The sequence below is a fragment of the Anolis sagrei genome, chromosome 5 (assembly GCF_037176765.1).
Source record: "Anolis sagrei isolate rAnoSag1 chromosome 5, rAnoSag1.mat, whole genome shotgun sequence".
NCBI classification, from domain to species: domain Eukaryota; kingdom Metazoa; phylum Chordata; class Lepidosauria; order Squamata; family Dactyloidae; genus Anolis; species Anolis sagrei.
In genome coordinates, this window is record NC_090025.1 from 19,803,635 (window position 1) to 19,818,739 (window position 15,105).

Below are 15,105 nucleotides of genomic sequence, written 5' to 3' on the forward strand. Positions count from 1 at the left end.
ACTAGGAAAAAGGGGTTTATATATCTGTGGAATGATCAGGGTGGGACAAAGTACTCTTGTCTGTTGGAGCTAGGTGTGAATGTTTCAACTGACTACCTTGATTAGCATTTGATTGCCTGGCAGTGCCTGGAGCAAACTTTTCTTGAGAGGTGATTAGATGTCCTTGTTTGTTTCCTCTCTTTTGTTGTGCTGTTCTAATTTTAGAGTTTTTTTTAATACTGGTAGCTAGATTTTGTTCATTTTCATGGTTTCCTCCTTTCTGTTGAAATTGTCCACAAGCTTGTGGATTTCAATGGCTTCTCTGTGTAGTCTGACATGGTGGTTGAAAGCCTTCGACAATACAAACTCTTGCTTGCTTGTACTGTTTGGAAGAGCCCACTTTTTATGTACCAAGGAAGAAATATGCTTTCACAATATTGTGTTGACATTTTTAATATATATTAAAATAAGTGCATGGAATTCCTTTTGCAAATCACAGAAAGTTTGCCAAGGAGTGTCATTGCAGATAGCCTGGAATTAATCAAATTTATGATGAGCCAACTCTTGGTCTTCTGAATATTCCCAGAAGGTGCTGATGAACTTAATCCTTTTTTTTCTCACCCTGAACAATTGCATCAAACTTTATTCTTAGAATCTTGTTTAAAGCCACCAAGGCACGCTCAGGAAGAATTCTGTAAGAAATACATGAACATCAAATTATAACGATATAAAACTATCAAGATTGGCTTAGATTGTGGAAGAGGAATCTGTGGTCTTACAAATGTTGCTGAAGATTGCTTTCATCATGCCTGACCATTGGTTACGATGGCTAAAGCTTATGGAAGTTAAAGACAAATAACATCTGGAGGACCATAGATTCCTCATTCTTTGAACAGTTACACATATATGTTTTGACAGTCTGTTTTTGAGGTTCTTACACTAGTCAGTCATTTTGGCTCACTCCATTTGAAAACCACTCCCCTCATACTAAGTAAAAAAGTGGCATGGCTGTTTTGCATCATCACTGCCTCAAGGCTTCAATGGCATTTGTTCCTTTGTTTGCTTTCTTGCATTTCAAACACAACAGTACCATTACCCCCATCTTTTAGCTCTTCCTTCAACTCCTTAATTGTTCTTTAAAAGAAGAGGCTGCAATTGTGTGGTTACACATTTGCACAGTTATGATGACAGTACTATTATGGAATTTCCTACCCAGGCTGGAAAGATGAATATATAAACACAAACCTTCCATAGTATTTTTTTTTCTGTGTTTTCCCACACCACCTATTAGTTGCCCAGTTCTGATTTTTCTGATTTTTCTGATTTTTCTGATAAATGTGTGGAGTGTGGTGGAGGCTCCTTCTTTTAAACAGAGGCTGGATGACCATCTGTTGGAGGCGCTTTCAGTGGTGGCTCGTCCATTACGCAAAGTAAGCGGTTGCGGTACACTTTTTTTTGCCAGGGGCGCAGAGGCGCCTCTGTAAATGCCTCTCGACCGCCACTTGAGGAGTGCCCCCTTGGCTCACAACAGCCCTAGCAGTCCGGGGGGAGCCTCGGCTTCCTTGCCTCACTGCCGGCTGATCCTCTTCCCGAAGGGGCCGGGCCCTTGAGCCTCGCCTAGCCCCTCTCGTTCCTGCTCCATATCTTGTTGGAGGGGCAAAATACTGTTTGCTTACCATTGAAAATTACCTAGGGCCTATTGGTTGGAGGGGCAAAATACTGTTTGCTTACCATTGAAAATTACCTAGGGCCGCATCTGGGTGCTTTGAATGCAATTTTCCTGATTCTAGGCAAGAGGTTGGACTGGATGGCCTATAAGGTCTTTTTTAACTCAATGATTCTATGAAATGTTATGATATGCACTCTCTGTAAAATTTCTGAATCTTCTGTGGTTTTTCTAATCTTTCATTAGAATTTCTCTATTGTGCCATAAATATTCATTTATTTACATCATTTTTATCCTGCCCATATCAGACCGAAGGTGACTCAGGGCAGCATACAAATTGACACAAAAATAGTTTCATAAAAATGTAAAATGTAAAATAAATCTAAGCTGGAGTACACAGAACAAATATACAGCAGTTCTCTTGGGAACTCTTGAAAATCCCATGGTATTTCCAGCCCAAGCACTGGAAATAATCTGGAATTTCTTGGTTGGAGGTACCAAGGGAATAAATGACATTCCCCCCATGAAACACCCGATGAAGGTGAATGAGAAATTTGCATTTGATATAGTGACTAAATTATAGCAAGATCAAGGACACTAGTGGATTATTTCAAATAGAGAAAATATCTATTCCCAAATAACCCAACAGCAGAGCAGCATTGAGTGAACCATGATGTCATGCAATAAGCTCTAAGGAAAGGTATGACTACACAGTGAAATCGCAGTGTAACAGTGCCATGTGATAAGCATTTTATTTATATGATAGTACATATTTGCATTTATGATTATGATTATTTCTACCCCTCTTTATATCTCTAAAAATAATCCCGCACACAATAACAGCACAAACTTTCAGCTCTCATTGTTTAGCCCACCACACATACCTTTCCATCAGCAGATTACATTTCACAAATGGGGGAACAAAAATCATCTTTTGGTTGCAAAGTATTCCATCCATGAGTGCCTTTGCAACTGTCTCAGGCTCTAGGATAGGCAGCAATCTGGAATTAAGCAAAAACACGCTCTTGACAAAATTGTGCTCCACAGGAAAGTGGCAGTTTGAGATTGGTGCTGGGAACATAATAACAATTAATTACCAGAATATTTATTCTAATTATTAGCTCACATTTTATATTATTATAATGATTGGTTCCACATTTTTTGAAGAATAAGATTTTAGTTTAGAATGATTGCAGTAAACCATGAGACTGGGGCAACAGAGATTTAAGGTTTTATCACATGAAGCAGGCACAATGACATTGCAACAGGAGTGCTACTTTTGGAACAGTTCCTATTATGTGACACTATGTGCATACCACTACTGATTTATTCCTCCTGCCCAATGATTATTCCATCTCTAGCTATTGACAGGTAAAATATAAAATAAGTGGAAGGGCCCATCACATCAAGAGAGTTGATGGAAACATAGCAGAATGGGGATCAATTGAAAAATTTCACAAGGATGACAGAAGCCTTCATTCTTTCCCTACTACTACCCACTTTCAGAGTTTGGAAATCCCTTACCTGGAATTCTGAAATCTGAAATACTCCAAACTTGAAATGATACACATGAGTGGTTGAAATAGTGACATTTCTACTTTGGGTTGAACTTTGTTTTGTGCACAATATCATTTTAAAATACTGCATAAAGTCATAGCAATGCTATGCGTATAAGGTACTAGACACCTCATTATGCACATATATGCAAATACAGGGATCCTCAAATGTGGGCAAATATGAAATCTAGAGCGCTTCTGGTCCCAAGCATTTTGGATAAGGGCTACTCAATCAATATTACTGTTTTGAACTATAACTGGCTGCTCTGGCTGAAGGATACTGAGAATTATACTGCAAAAGGTGGTAACCCATTTTAAGGGACTACCTTCAAGAGTTTCAAATGCAGTTGATGATATGAGAAGGGAATCAGCTATTCCGAGCATAAAATTCATTGAGTAGACTTTTTAAGAAGCTTAAGTCTAACAAGCTAACTGGGTACCAATATGGATCCTTGTGCATTTAAATATTACTGTTAGTCCTTAGAGTAGAGCAGTTCAGTCAATTAAATGTACCTATTTCTTAACTCACTATTCCAACAATGTATTCAGTGGCAGTAGTCTAGTTGATGACTACCCAAAAGGATTCCAGCCATTGCATTTTTTAATGTGGACCTAATAGAAGTACTAAATTTGTGGAACTTGTCTTCCAGAAGCAATTTCATATTTTTCAGAACTTGCACAAGGGTGACATCCAGTGGTTTTGGCAGTTGCATAACAGACATCACCATTTTAGCTGACTTACAACCAAGATGATGGCGATTTTCTTTCTGCCAGTGTTAATTTGACTGAATGCCATGGCATATACAAAGTAAAGGTAAAATCTAAACAGTAATTCTGTTGGAAATACCAACCTTCTTCAAGCCTTCTCTAGTAATGTTTATCTATGATCCTGTTGCTTACTGTTTCCTGTATGTATGTTCTGGTATGCAGCTTCCTTTACTCTATGGTTCCTAAGAAGTTATAAAAGCAGCCACAGATCACATGCTCCTTTTCTCTCTCCTTTTGATTATGTGACCTGTTGATAGCTTTTTTGTTACAAGAGAGATGCCCTGGCCGTATGGCACAGATAATGATCTCAAACATATCTGAAACTGGACTGATAAGTTTTGTACCTGTGTATGCTGAACACATGAAGGTTATGAGTAAACCAAATATGTTATTTTTATCAAAATCTACTTCATTTTTATCTCTTGAGTGCATTATATAAAACAAGTTGTTCTTTGGGAAAGTATACATAGGTGTGTGTGTGTGTGTGTATAGGCACTAAAAACACTGCTGTTTTTGTGCACTGGCAAAATCTCTGTTTTCATAACGGATCAAAGATATGTTGTTGAAGGCTTTCATGACTGAAATCACTGGGTTGCTGTGAGTTTTCTGGGCTGTAAATCCCTGTGAGTTTTCCAACCCTCACAACCTCTGAGGATTGTTTGCCATAGATGTGGGTGAAACGTCAGGAGAGAATGCTTCTGGAACATGACTATAAAGTCCAGAGAACACACTGCACCCAGATCAGAGACAACAGGTTATTTAGTCTAACAACTGAAACCATTGCCTAGCATAATTATATCTGGTTACATACCATAAGAGATGATTCTACTCTAAAGGGTTTTAGCTCTTCTCTGAAAGGTCATACTTTTCTAAAAGTTATGATCTCCAAAAGGTGTTTTTCCAAAAGATTATAAGTGCAATTTTCCAGAAACTTCATGTATTAGAGCAGGTGTGGGCAATTGCAGTGGCGAGGGGGTCATTTTTCACCTCCACGTCCCCAGCAAACTATGCCAATTAACCAATCCTCCCATTAAATTGTTGTTGTTGTTGTTTGTTATTTTCCAGATTTTTGGCCATGCTTCCACATGGCCCAAAACACTTGAGAAAATTTTGGGGAAGAAAATGATCAATATCAGGCCCAGTTTCAATTCTGACACATTATGGCTAATATGGGGGCCAACATGTAATCTGGCAGTGGGGTGTTGTGTGGTTTTTGGGTTGTATGGTCATGTTCTAGCAACATTTTCTCCTCACATTTCACCTGCATCTGTGGCTGGCATCTTCAGAGGGTCTGTAATCTGGCACATTTCTAAAGTATATGGAGAGGAGTTAAGCAAAACTGCAGCATTTTGCAGTGGTTTTGAGCTGGTTTATAGCTGGAAAAAAATATCCACATTCATTATTTAATCTTTAGAACATCTGGTTTAATCTTTAGAACATTTTAGGCGTCCTCTGGCTTGCATTTCATTCATTTCTGTATTACAGAAGTTTAACAACTAGGTGAGTGAGTGGTGCTATGACTATCATACTTTACCTTGTTCTTGGATGTTTTATAAACCCAGTGTTTATAAAAATAGGACAAAGGCATGAGGTTTTGATACCATTTTTTCCTAGTGCAGCCAGTTCTTGAGTCAAGGCTTTATGGAATCCAACAGCAGCAAACTTGCTTGAACTAAGATGGTGGGAAATACATTTGGGTGTAAATTCAAGTTAGTCCATAACTAATATATATGCAATATGTAGAGTTTTAATACTTCATTAATACATTTCTATGATAGATAAGACAGAGAACAAAACTGAAGAGAGCAGTCATTAACATGCATATTATTTACAGCAGAAAACAGCTTATTATAATGGGCCCATCACTTTTGTGAGAGTTAGAACTACAGGACTATGGTGAAAACGGTAAAATAATGCATTAAAAAGCTGTCTTTTTCCTTAGATTTTTTTTTACTTGATGAATCTTTAGTAAAACTCTATAAACAACCTTTACTGCAGTGGTTCTCAACCTGTGAGTCCCCAGATATTTTGGGCTTCAACTCCCAGATATCCTAACAGCTGGTAAACTGGCTGGGATTTCAGGGAGTTGTAGGCCAAAACACCTGGTTGAGAACCACTGCTTTCCTGGAAGCTGAGTATAGAATTGTGCCAGAGGACCTACAAATGCATAGAGAAGTATTCCAAGAACCTCATCACATTTGGAAAATTCTCCATCATAGGACACTTTGCTGACACAGCCAACATGGAGCCCAACAGATCTCATCACATGATGCACAGCTACTTCTGGTGGGGTTCCATGCTGGCTGTGCCAATGAACTGTTCTACGATGGGCAAATATGAACACAAGAAACTATCCATATTCAAATTAAAAATCATGGGGATAGCATGGGAACATGCCAGAAAGGTCAGCTTTCTGGAATGTGATTGACAAGTGAGTGATGCAGGCAGTACAGGAAGCTGGGTGACAGATTTGCCCCTGTGCCCCACAATTTACTTCGCTGCCCTACGGATTCCCCCGCTGTCCCCCGCATCAAGGACATCCATGTGACAAGGTTGTAGGTCATCAAATCATAAAATAATAGAGTTGGAAAAGACCACATGGACCATCTAATCCAGCCTGCTGCCATGCAGTAAAAGCACAATCAAAGCAACCCCGAAAGAGAGTCACCAAGCCTCTGTTTTAATGTCTCCAAGGAAGGAGCTTTCATCATAATCTGAGGCAGAGAGTTCCACTGTTGAATAGCTCTTATGATTAGGAAGTTCTACCTAATATTCTGGTGAAATGTCTTTTCCTGTAATTTGAACCCTAATGTGTGTCCTAATCTCCAGGGCAGCATAACTTTGTAGTCAACCTCTGGCAGGAAAAAAAACCCCACCATGATGTTACATATTTTGGATATAAATCTTGTTCAAAAACAGAATTGCTTGGAACAAAGTTTAGGCATGCAACAGTAGCAACAGAAACATCCTTCCATTGTATAACCCTGTTGTTGTTCATCAATGGGGCAGCATTTCTAATAAGAGGTTAAGGTTAAATTAAGTTTCCTCTTTGATAATAATGTTTTCTGATATGAGCCTTTATTATGCAGTCATATCAATGTATAGGAAAGAGTATGGTTTATTTTAAATGTGTAGCACTTCTGCGCTTTTCAATTGTTTCTCCCATGTTGTTTCTTATGGGAGAAAATCCATTATGGAAAAGTGACATAACAGGTGTATAATGTATTTTAATTCTGAGTGGAAGTACCCAATATCAGACAAAAGTGATGCACTCAGTACAATATCAATTGCCATCTTTGCAGTAGGGTTTAGGTGTGTCTAATTAATATTATTTCAATATGTATTCTTAGTCAAAGGGCCAAGGACTAAAGCATCATTTGTGTTAGGGAGATCTCTTTCATACATACCAATAAGACACCAGGAAAGGGACTGTCACATGTCCACCAGCAGATGCAACTGTGACAATATGACCATGGTTATTTTCCATCATTGCTGGCAGGAATGCTTTTATTGTCTTGGACAACATAATAAAAGAAATAGGGAAACTGCCTTTAGATGCCATAATATCTGGTATTTTTCCCCTCAAAATATGTACATTTTCAGTTTGATAAGTGTTTTCTATAGTATTAGTTCTAGATCCTTTATTAGTTTTATATTGTGCAACTCTAATATTAGAGTTTGGGATTTTGGACTACAAATTGCCAAGTCCCCCAGACACTGTAATAGTAACCATTCTGTCTGAGGTCTTCTGCAAGGTGTATTCCACAAAAGTAGTTTTTTTCTCCAAACATGGCTTTTGCAATATTTCAATTATATCTGGTTTCTCTGAGTCATGAGAAGTGCACAGCATAATTTATTATTCCACATAGTCTAAAGGCAAAAATATGGAATCCACTTATTTGTGTGCATATATTGCAGAGCGTAGAAGCAAGTTGTTTTTGCAACTTCGTAGCAAAAAAAACAAAAACAAAAAATAACTATTATATTAAAATGAAAAACTTGTTAACAAAGTCGTTTTCAAAGAAACAGCTATATTGTTTGAAGTTCTTGTTATGAGATCTCCAGTCAACTCTTATGGTGATACCACCTATGAACCACCTAGGAGATTAAGATAATCAGTGGAGGCCCTGCTCTCAGTCCCACCACCTTCGCAGGTGTTGGAACGAGAGACAGGGACTTCTCAGTGGTGGCCCTTTGGCTGTGGAACTTCCTCTCCAGTGATATTAGAGCAGCTCTCTCCCTCCTGACCTTCCAAAGGAAAGTGAAAATTTGGCTCTGGGATCAAGCCTTTGGAGATTAACTTCAGTGTAATAATAACTGCAAAATTTGTGCAATTATTCTTTGAATGGCCCTGGTGTGATTTTAATAGTGATTATGTTTGTATGTTTTAATGTGCGTTTTCACTCTAATTTTTAAATTCTAACTTAAATGTATTTCATTGTCTGTTGTCTAAAGGCATCAAATCGTTGCCATATGCAAAGCTGCCTTGAGTCCCCTTCAGGGTAGAGAAAGATGGACTATAAATAAAGTAAATAAATATCATGGTTCATTTGCATAGAAGCTTTGGAATGGGAATTCTACAAGGTTTTGAGTCTTCTCTGCCAAATTGTGCTGAGAAGGGATTAAGGCCACACACCCTCCCACAATCCCAGGCTTTCGCTGGAGGAGGGGGGGTAGCTACATTCCCTCCAGTCCCTTATCCCCCACCCCAAAACCTTACATGAGGGTCTCCCCTTCTCCCCCCACCTCCTGACAGGTCATTTTTGCATGTCAGGAGAGCTCTCCAGAGGAGCCTGCACTGCTGGCAGACCCCTCAGGTACGTTTTTTGGGGGGAAATTGGGGGGGGGGGGGTGCTGGGGGTGCCATCCCACTCTTTTGGGCTCCAGGAGCCCAAAGATCTGAGATCTCTGTGAGGATTAACCCCCAGGACTGGGGCTGCAAAAGTAGTCCTAGGAGTCAATCCCCACAGGGTCCCCACCTGGAAAGATCCAGACTTTACGGTAAGGTCCAAATCTTTCCAGCTGTTTATTTAATCCAGAGCAAACTGGGACATCCCAGTTTCCTCTGGATTAATTTGGTTTTACCTGAGGCATCATTTGGATGCCTAATATAAAACCAAGACAGGTCCCACATTTTGGGCCTGTCTGGAAGGGCCCTAAGTTAGTGGAGTTGAGCATAAAATTAACCTCTGTCAGTTCTGGAATTTCCCAGGAATAAAAAATAATGCTACCTCCTGCCCTGGATTTTAAAAGTTGCTTTTGGGTCTTGGAATTCACCTACAATGAGCACAAGGTATGTTGACTGGAAAAATAACAACAATGAATATTGGAATAATACTCATCCCAAGCCTTTTGACCAATCTGGATGAGCCCTATATTAAAATGTTGTGGTTTGTTTTATGGCTTGTTTTTCTCAGCTTGTTAACCTGCAATGTGATTAGCTGAACACGTCCTTGTATTCATATGTTTTATGTTGTAATTAAAGCATTAAAATACTCCAGTGGTATTTACCCAATGATGAGCAAGAATGTTGACCTCAAATATCTTTTGTATCTGCTTGTCTTGGGTGGAAAGGAGATCTGCCGTTGCCACCACTCCAGCATTATTCACCAAGATAGTAACATCTCCTATTTCTCTTTTAACCTTTAAATTTTAAGAAACACACGTTATATTTATCAATTATTAAGCATGCATTTAGTAACAACTTTGTCATTTAGTTATACATTTGATTTTGACCTGTTACATTGCAAACTTTACTCAGACTGAAAGATGGGGCAAAAATTGAAAGCATACACAAATAAATGCGTCATATTTATTGACTCTACAATGGAACATTTGTCCAGGCCCACGATTGAAACAACACAGTATTATGCAAGTAAGCATTTCCTGTAAGATTTTAAGTCGAATACTGCTTTCTGTATGATATGTTAATGATGCAGTAGGAAAATAATCTGTTTCTTCATATTGTGTCCAAACAGTGGCATCTTATCCACAGTATAGTCTATGTATCAAGATAATAAGATTTGTGGCATTTCTTTTAGAGTGAACCATGTCACAGGTCGGTAGATCTGAGGGTCATAATTTTTTTTAAGATGCTGATTTTACAAGAATTTGGTGTTCTACACTGCTAAATATATTTTAGGCATTGCATAGGAATTTGCATTGATCACTAGGGGCCACACAAATGGTCTTGAGGAGACACATGAGGTCCATAGGCCATACTTTTGCCATCCCTGCTATAGATGCAATGTAGAACCATCTGAGATTCCTGACATTTGAGAAACTTTCTTTTCATTTCTAAAATATTCTTTCCATCCCCAGCAAGGGTAAACTTTCATGCATATTTGCATAATGCTCACCTTTTCTGCAGCTGCATAGATTTCCTCCTTGACACTGCAGTCTACCACAAAAGCATAGGCATTGGCTCCCAGCTTTTTGCATCCTTCAGCAGTTTCCTCAACTCCGTCCTACTTTCAGGAAGGGAAAGACAGTGCTCATTGCTTTTCCCAGCACTTAGCAATATATAATTTTATTTAAATATGAAGGTTTTAGCAAGAGCAAGGCACTTGGCCCAAAATCTATTTGTACATACATTCAGCCTTTAATTTTTACAGGACCCCCATAGGACCTGTCATGTCCCCATAGAGACTTTTACCTTTTTCTTTATTGAGCCTCAGTTGTCCCTTTAGTTAGAATATGTTCAGTTCCTTTTTGTATAGTTTTCTGTGGGAGGGAACCTTAATTAGACCCCGTCTCTTTAAGTGCTCCCCCTCCCTCCCAGGTAGAGATTGCAGACTTCAGCAACTCCTTGTATTGTATTATCTATGATGCTGGTCTGACTGATTTATATCTTTTAGTCAGAGTTGTTCAATTTGTTTTAATTGTCTGTCTAAATGTTTGCATTTTATTATTATGTACGGCAGGGGTCCACAAACTTTTAAAGCAGAGGGCCAGGTAACAGTCCCTTAAACTGTTGGGGGGGCGGATTATAATTTGAAAAAAAATGAAAGAATTCCTATGCACACTGCACATATCATATTTGTAGTGCAAAAACACTTAAAAATAATACAATAATTGAAATGAAGAACAATTTCAACAAATATAAAATTATTAGTATTTCAATGGGGAAGTGTGGGCCTACTTTTGGCTGATGAGATAGGATTGTTGTTATTGTTGTGTGCTTTCAAGTCGTTTCATACTTAGGTTGACCCTGAGCAAGGGCCAGGTAAATGACCTTGGAGGGCCGCATCCGGCCGCCGGGCCTTAGTTTGAGGACCCCTGATGTACGGTATTGAATGTTTGGTGTTTTCATTTATGGAAGACTGAGTCCCTTCGAGGAGAGAGGGTGGGTTAAAAATAAAGTTATTTATTCACCTATTGAATCTACATTTGTCCAGGTCCAAGATTAAAACAAAACAATGTTAAAACACACCACGCTGTCCAGCCAGCAATGGAGTGGCATGCTGGGCCAAAGATTTGCCCCGGTGCTAGCAAAGCCAGGTGAACTGGGATGTTTCACCTGGCTAATGTGATAAGGTTCTAAGCCCCACTTGGGGCATGAACGTGAATATTCATTAGTTAAGTACGCCTGCATATTGAGCCCTATGTAGTGAAGCAATAGACGTTCAAGGCTACATTCCAAATTAATTTTAGACTACAGTGTTTCTTTACTTCAGCACAAAACCCTGTTTATCACAGGCAGTATGCAATTCTGCTCACACATGGTTTAAATTAGTATCTTGTAATTAAATTGCTATGACAGGAAGAAGGGAAAAAAGTCTAACTATTAGCTTTTACTAAGGAAATATAATTCAGTCACCAATGATCTGCTTAACAAATAATGTCCCGGTCATATTACATATAGTGAAGAGTAGAGACATCACACTGGCAATGAAGATCTGCATAATTAAAGCAGTGTTATTCCCGTAGTAACCCATGGATGTGAGAACTGGACCATAAGGAAGGCTGAGCAAAGGAAGATAGATGCTTTTGAACTGTGGTGTTGGAGCAAAATTCTGAGAGTGCCTTGGACCGCAAGAAGATCCAACCAGTCCATACTTCAAGAAATAAAGCCTGACTGCTCATTGGAGGGAAGGATATTAGAGGCAAAGATGAAGTACTTTGGCCACATCATGAGAAGACAATTATGCTGGGGGAAATGGAAGGAAAAAGGAAGAGGGTCTGACCAAGGGCAAGATGGATGGATGGTACTTATTTACTTACTTACTTACTTAGGCGATCCCTCGTTGGACGAGTAAGATGGTCTTCCGTTATGGATTTCTCTGTGGGTCCGTATGTGGCTGTGGAGCCCTATTCTTGCTCTGCATCTTCTTCCGCAGTGAGGGCATTGGTTTCCAGGTGGAAGGCGGTCCCGGTAGGGGTTGGCTTGACGCGCCTTCCTCCTGGCACGTTTCTCTCTTTCACCCTCCACTCGTGCTTCCTCAAATTCTGCAGCACTGCTGGTCACAGCTGTCCTCCAGCTGGAGCGCTCAAGGGCCAGGGCTTCCCAGTTCTCAGTGTCTATGCCAGAGTTTTTAAGGTTGGCTTTGAGCCCATCTTTAAATCTCTTTTCCTGTCCACCAACGTTTCATTTTCCGTTCTTAAGTTCGGAGTAGAGCAACTGCTTTGGGAGACAGTTGTCAGGCATCCGGACAACGTGGCAGGATGGATGGTATCCTTGAAGTGACTGGCTTAACTCTGGAGGAACTGGGAGTGGTGATGGCTAACAGGGAGCTCTGGTGTGGGCTGGTCCATGAGGTCACGAAGAGTCGGAAGTGACTTGTCATGTATCATGTTCTGCAGTTGATGGTGGTTGGTGTTGGCAGGCCTAGCAATTGGTAATTGAAGGGTTAATGTAAGTCTTAGTTCTAAAGGGTTGAGTAATCTGTAAGTAAGAGTTCATGGGTGAAAGCAATTAAGGGTGGAGGTTTGCAAGAGATGGGTTGCAGCTGGGTGTTTCTGGATATAAGGAGCTAGCCTTGGGACTGATCTTCAGGAAAAAAGTATTTGTCTTGTTTTGGTGGTTTCCCCCAGGTTTGTGGATTTTTGGTATCCTGACCTGGCTCTTGGAACCTTGAATCTTTAGACTGGTTTTTGACTAGGGTATAGACTCTTGATCCCTGGACTTTGTTTATTGAACTCTCGGCGTTTGACCACTGGACTGAACCTTTCGACTACGGAGTTATCTTGAACCTTCAACAGTGTTTGCCGTTTTTGTTTTATATTCTGTGGCTGAGTGCAATCTTTATGTTTTATATTTTAGACTATTAAAACAGCCAGAAAGTAAGTGTTGTTTTAATTAAATTGTTTAACACAAACTGGGTGTTTGTTTGATTCACCTCAGCTGGAAATAATGGCAGAGCCCTGGCAATGTGACATAACTGAACAAATAAAAAACAAATCAACATATTACACTATGTAACATGATTTGTGTTCCTGGATGAGAAATGTAATTTCCTAATTGGTCCTATCATAAAAACATGGAAAAGGTTTATTAAACCTCAAAAACTTTCTTTTGAGGTACATCCTGTAACGCATTTTGCTTTAGTTATTCAACGAATATCTTGTAGAATCTCAACAATTTAACACAGTTTGTAGCAAACACAAAAACAAAGTTTCTTGAATATAACAACTATTTTCAAATTAAATATCACATAACTAAACAGAAACCAACACTTTCAAACCAGGAACAGAAAACGGTATCCACGGACACAAAGTTACTGCATCCACAGACGTAAGTTACTGTATCCACTGCATACCACACATTTTTTTCAAAAAACTCCTGAAGCATTTACATTAAGAATGAGGCCTCTCTCTGTTCAGCAGAATAGCATCTGTAAGCTTCAGAATATTTATAGAAGACATAAATCCAAACTATTTAAAGGCCTTTCTGTAGGCTGTTGGGACTTCACAATGTCCTGCTTTTATTAGCAGTTCCTCCACCCCCATCACACACATTTAATAAAGACAACTTTGCAAAGCCCAATTTGCAGGCAAATAAATATTTAACCAGTCCTACAAAAAATATGTGATTACTGCCATCTTACACATACATAACGTAAAATATATATTATAGGATAGGTTCATCTCACACTAAAAACAGGGTAAAGAGGTATAAGTTTAAACTGCACGCCAGGCAACCTTGCCACTTTTTTCCGCACTCAAAACAGAAGCTACGGTTTTACTAAAACCAGACACAGGGGACAATACTAAGCATATTTACTTGGAAATAAACCCTGCTAAAATCATGTGCTGTTCAACAGCTCAGTGTAAATCTTTATGATCATCCAGGAATGTTTGGAGTTTTTCTTTTGTTTTTCTTGTTGCTATGCTCCCCACCCCTATGGTGGCCTCTCTTTCTCCTGTTGTTCATTCTCCCCTTCTGCAAGTGGAATGATTTATACCTTGTTGATATCCCAGAGAATCAGTTTGCTTTGACGCTTGGCAAACTCGTAGGCTGTGACTCTCCCGATGCCGTGTCCAGCTCCTGTAATAAGCACAGTCTCGCCACTCACAGACTTTCTCTTCACTGGGATGAAAAGCTTTACTAAGGCTTCCAAATAAGAGTAGATTATGATTACTACAACCTGGAGGAGATCAAATATGATATTCATTTTTCTTCCAGCTGAACACTCCACTCTGCAACTCTGCTTCTAGTTGGAAAGACTTTGTACTGTAGCCAGCTATTGATTTACATGAGAAATGAAACGCCTATTTCCTTGTTGCCTATATTTAGAAACAAAAAACAGTTAAGGCAAGCTTTCTCTTCACAGGAATGACATGTTTCACCAAGATCTCCATGCTGTGCCCCCCAGAATTCCCCTCCCGTTTCGTCCAAACCCACTACCCCCAGCTGGGGATGGTGGAAGTTGAAATCCAACACATCCGGAAGGCACTGAGGTGCAGAACATTGTGAAACAGAACAAAAATGTAAATTTGCCTGTGACATCCTGTTTTACAACTCGTCTTTTCTTTCTTAGAAATCAAAAGCCTTTATTAGACAAAAATTATTCATTAGGATGAATGTGCATTACAATTTCTTATTATTTATTAATAAATATGGCATTTTACAATTGAAAGAACAGTAATTGAGTTCCTGCCATCAGGCTTAAAAATATAATTAAGACATCAGACCCA

General features: G+C 39.3%; 1 protein-coding gene across 1 annotated transcript; it reads right to left on the minus strand.

Moving 5' to 3' along the window:
- Positions 1-416: 416 nt before the first annotated feature.
- LOC132777018 (estradiol 17-beta-dehydrogenase 11-like) lies at positions 417-14,737 on the minus strand. The gene is made up of 7 exons (XM_060779262.2): positions 14,373-14,737; positions 10,329-10,436; positions 9,481-9,612; positions 7,377-7,483; positions 5,504-5,641; positions 2,530-2,646; positions 417-671 (listed from the first exon to the last, which is right to left on the minus strand). Exons 1-7 carry the CDS (start codon positions 14,580-14,582, stop codon positions 581-583), a joined length of 903 nt encoding a protein of 300 aa, XP_060635245.2. The 5' UTR covers positions 14,583-14,737; the 3' UTR covers positions 417-580.
- Positions 14,738-15,105: the final 368 nt, after the last annotated feature.